This window comes from Culex quinquefasciatus, chromosome 1, assembly GCF_015732765.1.
Source record: "Culex quinquefasciatus strain JHB chromosome 1, VPISU_Cqui_1.0_pri_paternal, whole genome shotgun sequence".
NCBI classification, from domain to species: Eukaryota; Metazoa; Arthropoda; class Insecta; order Diptera; family Culicidae; genus Culex; species Culex quinquefasciatus.
Window position 1 is genome coordinate 376419 of NC_051861.1, and position 15392 is coordinate 391810.

The following is a 15392-nucleotide window of genomic DNA, read 5'->3' on the forward strand; positions in this document are numbered from 1 at the left end:
GCGCTTATAAATTATTTATGTAAACTTTTTGACGTCGCTGATTATTAACGAGAAATAATTTTCTCTCGTCTCTTTTTGGGCGAATTCTTGTCTCGAGATTGGCGGAGGAAAAAATCTCATGAATTTAATTAACCAAACATGTGACAACGTTCGCCTCTCCCCCCTCGTGCGCGGTTTTGGTCCAGGCAATCAATAATTTTCCTCTCTCGCGTTGTTTCTTGGCAAACCGTTCTGGCGTTGTCTTTTCGTGTTGTCAAGCAATAGAAGCAAAGGGAAAACATGCTTTTCATGTTCGTTCTCCGTTAAACCGTTTCGGCATCGTTCCACGAGCTCACTGTGTGAGAGATCCAGCAGCAGCCGGAGAAAACCGTGTGGCGATTTAGATTAATTGAGTGAATCACGTTTTCTGTGTTTTTCCTCGACGCCCCACCACCTTCACCCGTTGTCAGCTTGGGTATGACCTGCCTCCAAGTTCTGCGCGGGTTTATCGGCGGCAGTGGCCAAAGTCCTAGACAAAGGAAGGAAAGAAAAAACGAGGAAGGAAATTTCACGATCGCGCGTTTTAAGAAAACATGCTTCATTTTAAAAATTTAATTGAATTTACTGCTATAGCCGTTTGAACGAATGGCCCAAACGAAAATTGTTCACAGCTCTTGGACCGAGGTCCAGCACGAGCGTCGCTCCAGTGGACGAAAAAATGAGACATAATTTTCCACCGGTCCAACAGGTTTTTCCACACCACACCTCTTATCATCACCAATTTCCACCTCATGACAGCTAGTGAGAGAGAGAGAGAGAGATGAGAGCCTAATTTCAGCTGGGCACGGAATCGTTTTGCACTACTCGACCGCAGCAAAGGGAGCTAGAACATGAATTCAATTACATATTTTTTCGTTACTCTTCTTCTACGCTTGTCCCTCACTCGACCCTACCTTCACTAAACAATGGTGAAGCCGCTGCACCGCTTGTCGGTAATTGATTTCCAGCGTTTAATGATGATAATAATTAGCTGGCAAAAATCAAACAACAACGGCGTGTGCGAACCACGCAATTGAGGTGTGATTTTGATACGCATTCTTAGCCGGATCTTGACGAGCAATCAGACTTAAGTACGCGCGGCTAATTCACCCGTAATTACACCGCTTGACCTGTTTATCTATGCAAAGCAGCTTTTAAATTAGTTTTTTTTTCTCTCATTTCCCATCACCCAAAGAAGCAGGGAGGAAAATCCCCTTTTCTTGCGCCACCGGCAAGCGATTTACGATCATTCCTTCAGAAGCTCGTAAAGCATTCAAGGATATTTTATTTGCTCCTTTTATGCTGCTGGTGCTGGTGCTGGTGCTTTTCCCTTGGCCCCCTCCAGGCAAACACACGAAAACACCAGAGAGCGGAGAGAATTTTCCGGTGTCGTCATCTGTTGTAGACTCGATGAACTAGGCGCTGCCTTTTTTCCCCTTGTGCCGGGTGCCACGTGGCAACGAACCTGATGGTATCCTGCGTGCGGTTGTTGGAAGCTTCCTTTGGCACATAAATCCGTCAGGGCAGGCACTTTTTGTTGGTGGTTTCCCCACCCTGGTGCTGGTGGTGGTGACAGCACATGCGCACAGAAAGCACACTGGAATTAGGGGAGTGTGGGCTATTTTAAGACTATTTCATTGGTAAATCTTTCTAACAAATTTAGCAGTTGTAGAGTTTTTTTTGAATAGGTCCTATAAACATATGAAAGACAATAGTTTATAGGACCTTTAAAAAAAAAACCCTGGAATTGTTTTTTGCCAAGAAGAGGATATAGAAAATAAACATTAAATTAATGTAAATTCAATTCAACATTTAAACGATCAAAGGCAGTCAAGGTTCTTGACACTGCAAAAAAAAAAATCGACTTTTCAGCATTGTTTTTTTGCACTTGACGATGGTGTGAAAAGTTGAACTTTTCTATACTCAAACTGGTGCTTTTATAAACTTTTCAGCACTCGTATGATTGGGCAATAAAAAGCAGGCAATTTCGTAATTTAAGAAGAACAGCTAAAGTAAGTTGATTACAACGGAGTTACTTAATATTCATTTGATTATCAAACATGCAATCAATCACTCGATTTTGACTAATGTGTTGTCTTAGGCTTAAAATTTGCTTTTGAAAATAAAAATAAATTCGAAAACAAGATATATCTTAACATGATTTGACTGTTCAATATTCCATATCGAATAAAAAAATAAATAAAAAATAAAATATAATTCAATAATATGTCATGCTTTCAACAATTCGGTGAAAAATTGGTTGTCAAATACATAATAAAATCTTAAACATTTAGTAGAAGTCATCTTTTGACAAAAAAGTTACCATATTAATTTCAAATGAAAGATGTCAAAATAACTGCGACAAGGGATCATTTGATTTTATTCAAAATCCATAAATATTACACAATAGATTGGAATTAATATAAAATATGATCATGAATCAGGGATCAAGTCTCTAAATTCTTATCTACTGCACACTCTCTAAACTGTGCTCTAATGCACAGCTTGTCAAGTTTTAATAAAATCCCATTTTCTCCATGTTTTACTGAAAAAAATACAATTACGACCATAAATTTAAGCTGTTGCGTCTCAAGAAGTCAAGCCTTCATAATTTCATAAATAACTTATTTTTACACTTGTTTCAAGCAACAGATTTGCTCCACATTCTCAATTTATTGGGAAGCATAAACTAAACCGTCTGCAGATCATGGAAACTCTTTTTTTAACGTTTTAGGTAAAGTCAAACATATATTTTTTTCAGAAGAAAACTTTTCTTCCACGGAAAAGAGAGGAGAGATATCAGAAAAGAGAGAAGAGAGAGGATATCAATCATTGTCAAAAATTGTCGTTAATTTCTTTGAAGCATCACAGCAAGGACAAAAAACATTTGGTAGTCTTGCCAATTTTTGAAAAAAAACACGATTTTTGGAAAAAAAACAATTGGTCAACAAAAAAATTGTCTCGGTTAAATCCACCAAAAGTATGATTTTAGTAAAATTTTCCAATAAGGGTTTTTTTCAAAAGTTGCTCAGATTTGAAAATATTTTCAAAAAAATTGTCGAAACAAATGTTAAGATTAAACTTCTTCTTCTTAAATAGAGCTACAAAAAGAAATATAAACAGAAAAAAAATGTTTTTTTTTGTATCACTCAAATGGAGGAAAAAAGTTCATTTCTGATGTCATGATTTTTTTTTCTTAATTGTACACAACATTCAAATGCTGATATCTCAGTAATATCAATTTAAAATGTAAAAAAATTAAACGTACTTAAAATTTTATGATCTACCTGATAAAAATATTATCAGAACTTTAAATTAAAGACTTACATTTGAATGGCATTAAAGAAGTAAAATTGGGCCCTTTCTGAAAGTTAGTTTTGGGTTAATATTTGACAAATCAGAAAATACTTAAAATAAAATCCCAAAAAAGTTTGGTTCAAGAAGAGTTGCTCAGTATTGAAAATTGAAATACCGTGCGATAAAATCAAAATTAATTTTTAAGTGTCTTATTACCAAAATTTCGTGCATGAGAGAAAAAAGCCAAGTTCTTTTTGATTTTTTTTTTATTCGTGACTGTCAACATATTATTTTATGGATCAAAAGATGTGTTCGTTGTTTTTGTTTGCAACTCAGATATTGCATCCAATATTTACACTGCAAATTATCTTAATAATCATAATTATGTTACAATAGGGAATGTACACAGATTTTGTGTCAGAATAAAATATTACATGAAAAATATGTAAATTTCCCTCCTTTTCTGTGTAACTACACTCTTCTCACATACATTGAGTTAAAATTACAGTACAAGAGGTAATAACACACCGTCAATTTCAAACATCTCGAATAGACATTCAGTAAGCTAATCTGGTAACTATATGTTGTCAAATTTGAAAATATAGAAAAGTTTCCAAAATCGTCAACATTTGTTTCGATTTTGTTGTAGTTGTTTTCTATCCCTGCATCAATTCTTTATGGGGCCATCCATAAACGACGTGGACGTCCCTGGGGGAGGAGGAGGCAACTATGTTTTTTTCTTAGTGGAAATTTAGACTCCCTTCCAAGGACTTTCTTTCACTTTATCGTTACCGCACAAATTAAAAACACCACGCTTAAATTTTTTATAGTCATTTATTTTGTCATAGGGTTTCTTTTTTTCCATCATAATCAATGAGACATTCCATGCGCGCACAAGTCGACACACATCGAATTTGCTAGGATTGATTCCTCTTGCTTCATTGTTTATTTTTTTTTTCTCTGCTTTTATTTTCTCACATCTAGGAACTGCCTTCTTGCTTATTTGTTGTCGTCAAATATTGACAGCCCTCGCCGCGGAGCCATTCTTTCGGCGGCGGCGCGCGCGCGCGTTTTCGTCTAACCGCTATTCACTGGAATATATTACTGTTTTTTTGTTTTTCATTCTGGGTCTGTTTGTGTGTGTGAATGTGTGTTTGTGTAGTTGTGTGGGTGTGTTTTTCAATGTTGCATTCCAATTAAGTTACTTATCAACTATAAAAATCTTATTTACTTAGTTTATCATTCCATTACTTTTGAATTATTTTTTTTCTTCTGTTTTTCTGCTTTTTTTGTAACTTTTCCACATTTCTGGTTTCCACATTTTCCACTTCTTTTTGCAATTGTTTTAATTATATTAAATATACTTTACTCCTTAACGGCTAGTTACGTATACATTTGTTTTCCATTTGTGTGTTTGAATTATTTTCTTAGTTTCGTCTAGTTACGTATTTTCGACCTAGTTTTTGTTTGTTTACCTTTACACATTAAGGAGCGTCCCTCACTGGGTTTTTGTTGTAGGTGAAGGGTGAGTTTTTTAGAGCGTAAGGTAGGAGATATCCTTGATAGAGTAGGACGATCAAAATAAATATTAGATGGTTTTGTTTTTTTAGGTTCGCTATGAGATATCTGTGGGTGTTTTTGGTGGCGTCTGGACATTAGAAACACTTTCCACCGTTTAAATTTACAATATTTTGGCTTTTCTTAGATATCGTTCACATAGTTTTAAAAAAGGGGTTGAGGGAGGGGGGAGTGAAAAGAATGTTTTGTTTTGGGGTGGGTCTAAGAGTGAAGATTACACTACACTACGGCGGTTGTTCACTACACATGCAGCTTTGCTTAACTCGTGTGACAGATAGATTTTGTTTAATTTAGTGTTTTGTGTTGTGTTGTTGTTGTTGCTCGCTCCACCATCATTCACTGAATGCTGGACTGATATTACCTGATGTTTTTGTTTTTCATTTTGTTTTTTTTTCAGAGACAATTGTGTTAAAAATTATTGCACTAAAGAAAATTTTGATTGGGGAAAGTTGGCTATTTACAAGATTTTTCCCGCAATAAATAAGTACATGAACAATATATTACTACTGCAATCGATTGCTTGGAAATTGGATCAACCAACACTAATTATAGGGTAGTGTACGAACATGTGTTTGTTTGTTTGCTTGTTGTTGCCGCTGTTGGTTCATAAATATTACGTATTTTTGTTGCTCTTTAGTCTTCTGGACAGGAGGAAAATATTCAGTTGGTTGAACGAGTTGAGTTCACATCTTAGAAATTAAAAGTACGTTCCTTGAACCTATAGCCATTGTTCAACGTTTGTTGCGCTACTTTGTGTGAGTGTAAGTTTGGAAATGAGGAAAAGCTTCCTTTTTTTGTCGATCGTGTTTTCGTTAAAATATATGTACAAAACAAGGGGGTTGCGAATTGGGAACTGATAACAAACCAAGGACTCGCACCACCTGAATCTTATTTAGAGAACAGTGAAAAGAAATCTGGCATTCTGCAAAGGCGAAAACTGCAAAATAATATCGATCGATAGCCATATCTGTTTCCAATCGTGGATATTTCTACGTATTGCAATTACCACATCACAAAGGTTATTTGATAAACTGAGTTACGGTTGAGAATCAAAAATAGTTTCACCAGCTTGTTTTTTGTACAAAATTTTCCCACATTTTTTCATCGTGTGTAGTTTTAATTATCTTAATAGCAAATCTTTTTACAGTGCTCCCCGCGTCAGCGGGGGGAGCTTCTTTTTTGTGTGTTTTGTTGTTCGTTTGTCCTTATACCATTCACTAGCGTTTTAGTCGTAGTTCAAATTAATCTCTTTAGCAACATTTCTTTATACAAATTTAATTTACTTAAAAACGAAACCTCTTTCCGCCGTTGATGGGAAAACGAAACTGTTTAAAAATAGGGTTTGAAACATAACGCGTAGGTAAAATACAACTTAAAAAAAAAGAAAAAAAAACTAAAACAACTTCCGGTTGACGACGTGTAAAAACAAAAGTCACTAAAGTTAGTATAAATAATTACTAGAACTACTGTGATTGGTATGGTCTAACCCCTAGTTTTGCTCGTGCAACGCTGCCTGCGCCGCCGCCGCCGCTGCCTTCTGGGCCTGGGCCTGCTTCTCCTGCTCGTTCAGCTCCTTGATGGCTTGGATTTCCTTCTTGAGCTTCATCCGGCGGTTCTGGAACCAGATCTTGATCTGCCGCTCCGTCAGACACAGCGCATGGGCCATCTCGATCCGGCGCCGGCGGGTCAGGTAGTGGTTGGTGTGGAACTCCTTCTCCAGCTCTAACGTTTGGTATCGCGTGTACGTCTGCCGGCCTCGTCTTCGCAGCCCGTTGGCACCTGTAACCGAGAAAAATTGCAAACGAAAAAATCAATACAAGATGATTTGGGCTGAGATTCTAGATTGAGGTTGTTTTTGTTGCGGTTTTGTTTTTGCCTTATCACGACCAGACCACCAAACCCTCATTACAAAAGCGAAGGGCGCACGAAGCTTGTAATCACGCCATTATTATTTTGGTCGGCCTCCCCGAAATTATTCAAATTATTCCTCTGTTGTTTTGCTGTTGCTCAAAAATGGCCAACCTGCTGCCCTCGGGGGGGCTGCCCACAGAACAATGAGTTCGACCCGAGTCGGCTCGAATTATTTGATCAATTATAATGTAATTATATTAAAAAATGCATGAACAAACACACAGCGACCTGAAATTGGCTCAATTGTTGAGCAATTCTCCCGCGCTGCCGGAGGCAGCCAAGTTGCGTAAGGAATCCCAAGGATCTCGCTCGGTTCTTTGGAAATTTCTCCCCTTTTTTGCTGCGCTGCTGAAACAGCCATGAAAGCATTTTTCAAAAAGCGTTTTTCCTCTGCACTCTCCGACTTCGTCGTCGTCGTCGTCGTCGTCGTCGACGACGTTTTTGTGCCCAGAATTCCCTTCCGCGAGGGGAGAAAAACAAGTTCAACGGCCCGAGTTGATCGGCGCGGCACTTTTATCATCTTTCGTTTCTTTTTTCGACCGACAATTGGAAATGTCTTCCGAGGGCGAAGCCAGGGCCGGAATTTGGAAGGTTCGAGTTTTTTTTTCTGTTCGTTTGGTTCGAGGGCTGCGTGTGCACTATAATTACCACGGGCTGGGAAAGCGAAAATACCTGACGAAAACTCGCCCAATCTGCCACTCTCTCGTGAGTGGTTTTTTGAGGGCTATAATTTTGGGAGGTGCCCCCCCCTCTCAACTCAATCGAAAATTCGACTATTTTCCTGTTATTTGCTGCGGCAAAGGGACACGCAAAAAAACGAAAAAAAAACCTCAATCTGCGCGCCGCCATGAGAAATCACGAAATTAAGACACGAAAAAAAAAATACGCGGTGGAATCTCTTTTTTTGAGGTTCGACCCCACCGCGCGCGGTGGCACAGCAAAACCAACGAGTTTCGAGTTATAATTATCAGTTTCCCATAGATGAGTCTATTCTGTTTGTGATCCACCTTGCTCCAAAAAAGCTTGAGCGGGGGGGGGGGGGGCACCCCCCCACCTGCGGTGGGGTAAAAAATGGAGACATGTGTGAGAAATAGAGACATAAATCAAGATTCGTTTCACTAAATTAACCGACTCGGAGGGAGAGAGCAAAAAAGAAGTCGCTTTTAAATGGAAAAAAAAGTCCTGCGGTTCGGGCGAACCTCTCAAGAAGTTATCTTCCGGAGTCCGAGAGCGGGGGGAGTTCCGCGGGGTAAAAACATACCAACTTAATGAATATTTTGGTTCGCTTTTTCGGATTACTGACTTCTACACACAGAGACGACTCAGACACTGGGAGAGAATGGAAGTTGAACACAAATCTGCTGGGTTGCGCGCAGAATGACGCGCGCTCAAACGAGACCGCGCGCGTTTCCCGAACTGAACCAAAAAAAAAACTTGTGATGATGAAGAAATACTAATAAATATATTTATAAACGCACACGCCAGAATATGTGGGTAAGCTTGGCTGGTCCCCCTGTGGAAGCACGCACAAACACATGAGCTCAAACGTAGATAGTGGAGTCGATAACGAAAAAAAAAGTTTTATATTTGTTAATAAATCTTGGTTTTGTGATTTATTGACTCACTATTAAAAATGAATAAACCCAGAAATATGGCTGATTTACTTTCGATATGGCTTAATTTAGTCTATAAATTGAGGAAAATGAACTTAGAACCATGGAGATTTTTGTTTCAAGAATTATAACAGAAACTTTGACAATCCGAAAATCACGCATTACAACATTTTTTTGCAATAAAATAAATTAATAATTTATTATATCCTATCTGACTTTGCAGATAAACCCCTAAGGAAAAGTGCTCTAAAAATTCTATTTAACAAACTGTGACTTTTCTCTTCCTTATAAAAAATGCAGACTCGTTGAATGAACACGATTTAGCAGAGCATGATTATTCGATTATTTCAATAATTTATTCCAGAAAAAAAGTATGAAAGCTATTGAGAACCTTATTGATTTTTAATATGCAATTTGCATGACTTTTAAAAAGCATTTCTGGAATTGTGACAAGCTGAATTTATTTTTATCGTTTTCCTTCTATTTTAAATTTCAAAAATAGGAACTAATTATAAAAACAATTAAATTTAAATTATTTAATCCAATATTCAAAACTAAGTTTTATCAAGATTTGCGAGCATTTTTTTATTTGTCTAAAATATTTTTTCTTCACGTAATGCGCTAGAAATCCAATGTAGCAGACTGATACTTTTTCCTGAAAAAATAACAAAGGAATTCTTGGCAAGATTTAACAGAGTCTGAGATATTGGTTTATTGCAATATTTTCAGAGCTCTTAAAACCCTAGGAAACTGTTCGTCATCCTCTATTCGTAACCAATTGAAGTTAAATTTGTGTAAATAAAGCTGTAACATAAATAAATTTACCTGATATTTGAAAATATAAATTTTAGCCCCGTACCGCCCAGAAAAAATTGAGATATTTAAAAATAAAAATAAGGCTAGCTGGGGAGTAAGAGGGTTAAAAGTTGTAAAAAATTATTTAAAAGTACAGTCATGCCCCGGTTTTGCACGCCTCGGTTTTGCACTGCCCCGGTTTTGCACCGTTCAGTTGCCTCGATTAAGCACAGCCCAGTGCTTAACCGAGGCAAAACTACGTATTTTCGAAAAAGTACTCAAAATTTTAGTTTGCTGCAATATGGGTATCAAATGTTTGGGATTTTTTCAGACATTTCAAATGTAATAACAACATATTTTGAAAATACTCCAAATTTTCATAAAACCCCGAATTTTCGAAAAAATAGTCACAATTTTCAGTTATTGCAATATTAATATCACACGATCGGGAATTTTGTATACGGTTTGATAGTGACCATAGATTTTCTTTAATTCTTTAAATTTCCACAATTCTTTCAAAAAAAAAATTTTGGTATTTTTTCGAAAATACGTGGTTTTGTGAAAATTTTGAGCAAACTCAAAAATATGTTGGGACCATCCATAAACCACGTGGACACTTTAGGGGGTATGGCGATTGTCCACGATCCATACAAAAAAGATTTTTTTGTATGGACAATTGTCCACGAAGGGAGGGGGGGGGGGTAAAAGATTCCCAAAAAAGTGTCCACGTGGTTTATGGATGGTCCCGTTATAACATTCCAAATGTATGATAATTCCCGATCATTTAATACCAATATTGCAAAAAACTGAAATTTTGAGTATTTTTTTAAAAATACGTAGTTTTGTGAAAATTTTGAGTACTTTGAAAAAATGCTTCTATTACTTTTGAAATGTATGAAAAAATCCCGATCATTTGATACCCATATTGTAACAAACTGAAAATTTTAGTATTTTTTCAAAAATACGTTATTTTATGAAAATTTTGAATATTTAAAAAAAAATTGAATTCTGATAATTTGATACCCATATTGTTAAAACTAAAATTTTGAGTATTTTTTCGAAAATACGTGGTTTTGTGATAATTTTGAGTACTTCCAAAAATATGAAAAATGAAATGTATGAAAAAATCCCGATCATATGATACCAATATTGTAAAAAACTGAAATTTTGAGTACTTTTTTCATAAATACGTAGTTTTGTGAATTTATTTAAGTTTTTTCATAAAAAATATAACATTCGAAATGTATGTATGTGTGTATGATTATAGCCAACGTCTCCCATATAGCCAAAATCCCATAAGCTCTGTGCTTCAGTTATGGACGCCTCGGTTTTGCATCCCCCATAAGCGGTGCTAAACCGAGGCATGACTGTAGTTTATGTAAGTTGCAAAATGAAGTTTTTTTTTCAGCTCGAGACTCTGCTGAGTTGGATAAATACAACGAGTTCTGTAAAATCGATTTTTGCAACGAGTTCCATACAACAGTTTTTGCAATTCTCAAAAATAATCATTGAAAGAGTTGTGGTCATCTTATTATTATTGGTTATTTTGGTATATTTGATAGGTTAACGATTCGATACTTTTCCATCAAATTTGCAGATTTTCACCTTACAAACAACTTTTTTTTATATTTGTTGAAAAAGACTTATTTGCTCAGTTCAAATGTAGTTATGTTAATGCATAAAACAACCTTTGAATGAAATTTTAAATCAAATGTTCATGTGTTTAGTCAACTTAACCTTTCAGTATACATAATTCCTTAATGTACATTTGTTGTTGTTTTACTGTTTCTATAATTTTTACTATTTCTACGGAAAGTTCCCTTTTACTTAACCCTCTAATGCCAATTTTTTCCCGTGTATAGGAGATCATTTTGGGCAACTTTTGTCAAACGAAAAACTTGACTTCTCTTGTTTTATTTTTTTCTTGTTTCATTTTTTAGTTTTTTATATTGTATTTATTTTGTTTATTTTATCTTTGATTCTGATAGCATTGGTTTGTTGTAGCACTTCAAATCATTTTCTTTTGCCTTTTTTTTGTTTTTTTTTTATGAATTTACTTTTTCATTTTTTTGTTTTTTTGGCATGTTGTGCTTTTGAACGATATTTTTATCATTTAAATTTTAGAAAATGCAAGGAAGCATTTAAAACATTTTTAAAGTCACATAAAAATTCAATCAAAATAAACTTTTTACCAGTTAAAGCATGACTGAAAAATAGTCATTTTAATCTTGTTATACTTCTTAAATACGATTACTACAGTCTTGTTTCAGTGATATCCAAGAAGTCACCGAACTTTAATACATTCACCCTATCCAATGCAAACATTATCCGCAACAGGAGAAAGATGGTGCACTTTCGGGGGATAAAACTCCCCAAGGAATTTGGCCAGTAAATCAACTTTCCCCTTCTTTTGCGAGAACCGATAAACAATTTGGAACACAACGGGCCGGAAAATTAACGTCTTCGTGTGACAATTTTCATTAGGAGCAGCAGGCATTTCCCTACCTCCCCCACCGTTTTTAATTGCTCTCGATGGCGGAAATGTTCCCGGAGTCAACCAATCATGGCCCGGGACAAGGTTAGAGAAATGTTTTCGCTGGTCAGATAGTTTTTCGACTTGGACACCAATTTAGAAGCAAACTCCTCCCTCAAGCCAATCGGCGCCCAATTTTTGATCATGTTATCAGCGAGCCTGAACTGATACGCCGCGTATAATTACGAGACAGATTTACGACGAGACGGCTGCAATGACTAATTAAGAATGTTTCTTCCCGAAAAACGGAAACTAATCAAACGAGACGACGACGACGACGTCGTCGTCACGGCACTTGAAATTGAAGCGAAACAAGCGGAGGACGTTACCAGTCAGTCACTTTCGGATGGATCAGATAACGCTGTACGGCATGCAGTAGCGGTTGCAACACGACCGGCACTGGAAAATTAGACAGGCGTTTGAGCAATTTGTTCGGCAGCTGCAGCTGGGGTAAGGTGTATCCTGTCTGTCAGCAACTACACATTAGCTGCTGCTGCACTGAAATTGAGAAATAAATTATCTCCTTCTCAAAGGTTGCCTTCAGGATAAGTTGCCGCTTGTTTTTTTTTTTGAGTGAAGTTCAAAAACATCCCTTGGCGGTTGGAGGAGCAATTAGCGTCGAGTTGCGCCATCTTTGCTCAGATTCGACCCCGAAGCGATGCAAATCAATCGCAATCGACTTGATTGTGTGAGTAAGAGACAAGCGAGACCAATTAAGCCCTGACTAGATTGATTTCTCCCCGTCAATGGCGTGTTTTAGAGTGGCTCGAACCTGCAATTGAGAAAATTACAATAATAAAGCCATGGTTCAATGCTGGATGCACACACACACACACACACACACACACACTCAAAGCCATCAGACATGGTGTTGTCTGGGGGACATATATGGAAGGACTGGTAAGCTTAACGAAGTAAGAATAAAAAAAAAACGACATGTGGTTCCCTTCTCACGACGACATCGACGCTGGTTCGAGACTTGTCATTTCTGGAGCAACCCAAAAAAACACATTTCAGAAAACGGAAAGAATCGCAACAAATGAATCAAAAACATGACTGCAACGAAAGAAAAATCAGTCGAGGAAGAAGATCATCAGCACACAAGAACTTCTTCGACCAGAAGAAAAATGACAATCTGAAAATAACGAACGAGTCATGTTCGGCCATATTTATTTTCGTTATCAAAATACCTTTTCCAACTCTTCGCGAAGCGAAGCAGCAGTCCCTTCCCAATAACCTCTACAATGTTCCAATCCAGTTTTCGGAGCCCACATGCGGGCCATGTTGCCGTGATCTTGGTCGTGGTCGTCGTCGTCGTCGTCGTTTTCACGTAGTCTTTGGCGGGATTTTTCAATTTTGCGATAAGTGAGGCGTACAAGTACCCACACGGAGCAGCAGAATAATACCTCCCGTAGGTCCGCGGCCAGCATTTCTTGGCCTCTTTCAGTTGTCACGACCGACTCGCGCAGGGGTCTCCCCCCAGACCGCGCTAAACAATTTTAAATCATTGGCCGTACTCTATAACTTTGGCTTCGTCGTCGTCGTGCCGGAGAGGTTCCCAGCGGTGGCGGGAAGGAATCGATGATTTATCTTGCGTTTAGCCCGGCAGCCTCCGAGAGGTTCATTTGCGGCGCGCGGTACCGAGTGGTCTTCAATCATAAACACCTTCCTGGGCGCGCACACCGGAGAATCGACTCAAATCGATTATCCTCGTTGGCCCGGTCGTCGGACACGTGATGAAAACGCGCGCGCCCGGCATAAATCGAGCGAAAACTATGAACACCTTCAGCGAGAGGTTTATTAGAAGAAGAGAGAGTGAAAAAAATCTTTTTGCGAAAGAAGCGGAAGAAACGCGCCGAGCTTTTAACGATGACCCCATCAATGACCCATAGGTCATAAATCGTCGTCGTCGTCGACGACGGGCAGCGGCGATGAATCGCCGCGCGGAAAACAAATGAAGCTGAATGGAAAATTAAACGTCATTTTAGTGCACTTTATTGGGGGCCATATATTTGCGAAAGGGGGGGAGGTTCGAGAACGATATCTGATTTATCGACGAATGCGAAAGTCATATCGGGCATCCGAGCGCGACACGCGGCTGTTAATTGATTGCTGGAAAGGTGCTGTTGTGATGGACGGCTTCTGGTCAAATGGGAAAGATTTGCACCAAACTCCACTTGACAAATTTCAAAAACATAAAACTTTGAAAAAAAAAAACATCCTCAAAATCTTCAAACTCATTCAAAAGTAACAAATTCCATCATTGTTATGATTTTTAATTAATTTTTAATCAATGATATAAATTTTGTTTCACTGACAATGTTTTGATAAAATTTCTTCTAAAGGTTGTTAAGAACACAAAGTATATTCAGATAACGATTTCCGATTTGTTTAAGCTTTCCAATTTAATATTTATCAATTTCAATATTTATTATTTTGTAAAGTCATACACAGTTTACATTTGCGTAACTTGATCATTCATATTTTTTTTTTGTAAATTTTGGCAGATGTCTATACAAAAATCCTATCAATATTATGTTCTGGGATAAACTTTACTTTACGTTTTTATGTTTTTCTTGTCTCGTTTTTAATATTTTATGGCATTTATCTTAATTAGTTGTTGTTTTTCGTTGGTAATTCTGGGCCTTTCTTAAAAACTCCAATCGAAATCTTTTTCGATTTCTTGAGTGTTTTTCACGTTTTATATATGGCCGTGTTTTATGAATACTTATGTTAACTTAAATTCATTCAATTCATTGAAAACAAAGCCAAAGTCAACCTCAGAAGAAAAACAATGCAAATTAAGTGGAAAATTGTTTTTCCGATAAAAAAATATTTAAAACTTATAGTTATTTTGACCTAAATTCATTAAATTCGTCGAAAACAAAGCCAAAGTCAACTTCAGAAAAAAAACAATGCAAATGAAGTGGAAAATGGATTTTCCGATAGTAAAAATATTTAAAAATTTGGTGTCTTTAGAAAAGATGTTGCAAATTGTAATGGGCAATATGTTTATTTTACATCAACAATCCACAATATGACATGATCATTATTTTGATATTTTGACTAAATTCTTAGATTTTTCAGCAGGAAAAATTACTCTAAACAATTTATAGTTCGTTATGGTAGTCCGATACACTTTTTTTAAATCAGATATTTTCAGAAGCAGATATCTAAAGTTTAAAGAAGGAAAATCAGCGTTGGTTGTGCTAGATCTACCCTTTCGAACGCAACCTGACACCGTAAATTTGGCTTGCGCTTTTTTTTTGAGTTTTGAAATTGCATCTTTTTTACCTTAAAATGGCTGTAACTGAAGTTCATAATTATTCTTCAAAAACAAGATAAAAAAGTGCTCACACCCAAAATTCAGACTCGAGATAATCGTTCTCTCAAAATTTATTGAGGGCTCAGTGCCAAAATCGATAGAATAATGGTACCAACTCACACCATCATAACAAATGAGTTCATTCGTTAGTTGAATCAATAAATCTCCAACAAGTATCATACATCGACTTCTGACTTCTCCATGGTCACCAAGCTGTGGTGGCCGAGGCAGCTAAGTCATTGGATTGGTTTGTCAAAGGTCTCTGGTTCGATTCCCGTTGTCGACACTTTTGGTTTTTTGTTTGACGGATGAACATTTTTTG

The 15392-nt window shown here is 37.0% G+C and overlaps 1 protein-coding gene across 2 annotated transcripts in view; it reads right to left on the reverse strand.

Annotated features, from left to right (window-relative positions):
* Positions 1-4781: 4781 nt before the first annotated feature.
* The window catches only part of LOC6032015 (homeotic protein ultrabithorax), a 90799-nt gene continuing 80188 nt past the window's right edge, over positions 4782-15392 (reverse strand). For both annotated transcript variants that reach the window (XM_038266652.1, XM_038266651.1), the window contains one exon: positions 4782-6672. In XM_038266652.1, coding sequence (XP_038122580.1) covers positions 6383-6672 — 290 coding nt within the window. In that variant the 3' untranslated portion in view covers positions 4782-6382. The remainder of the gene's footprint in view (positions 6673-15392) is intronic.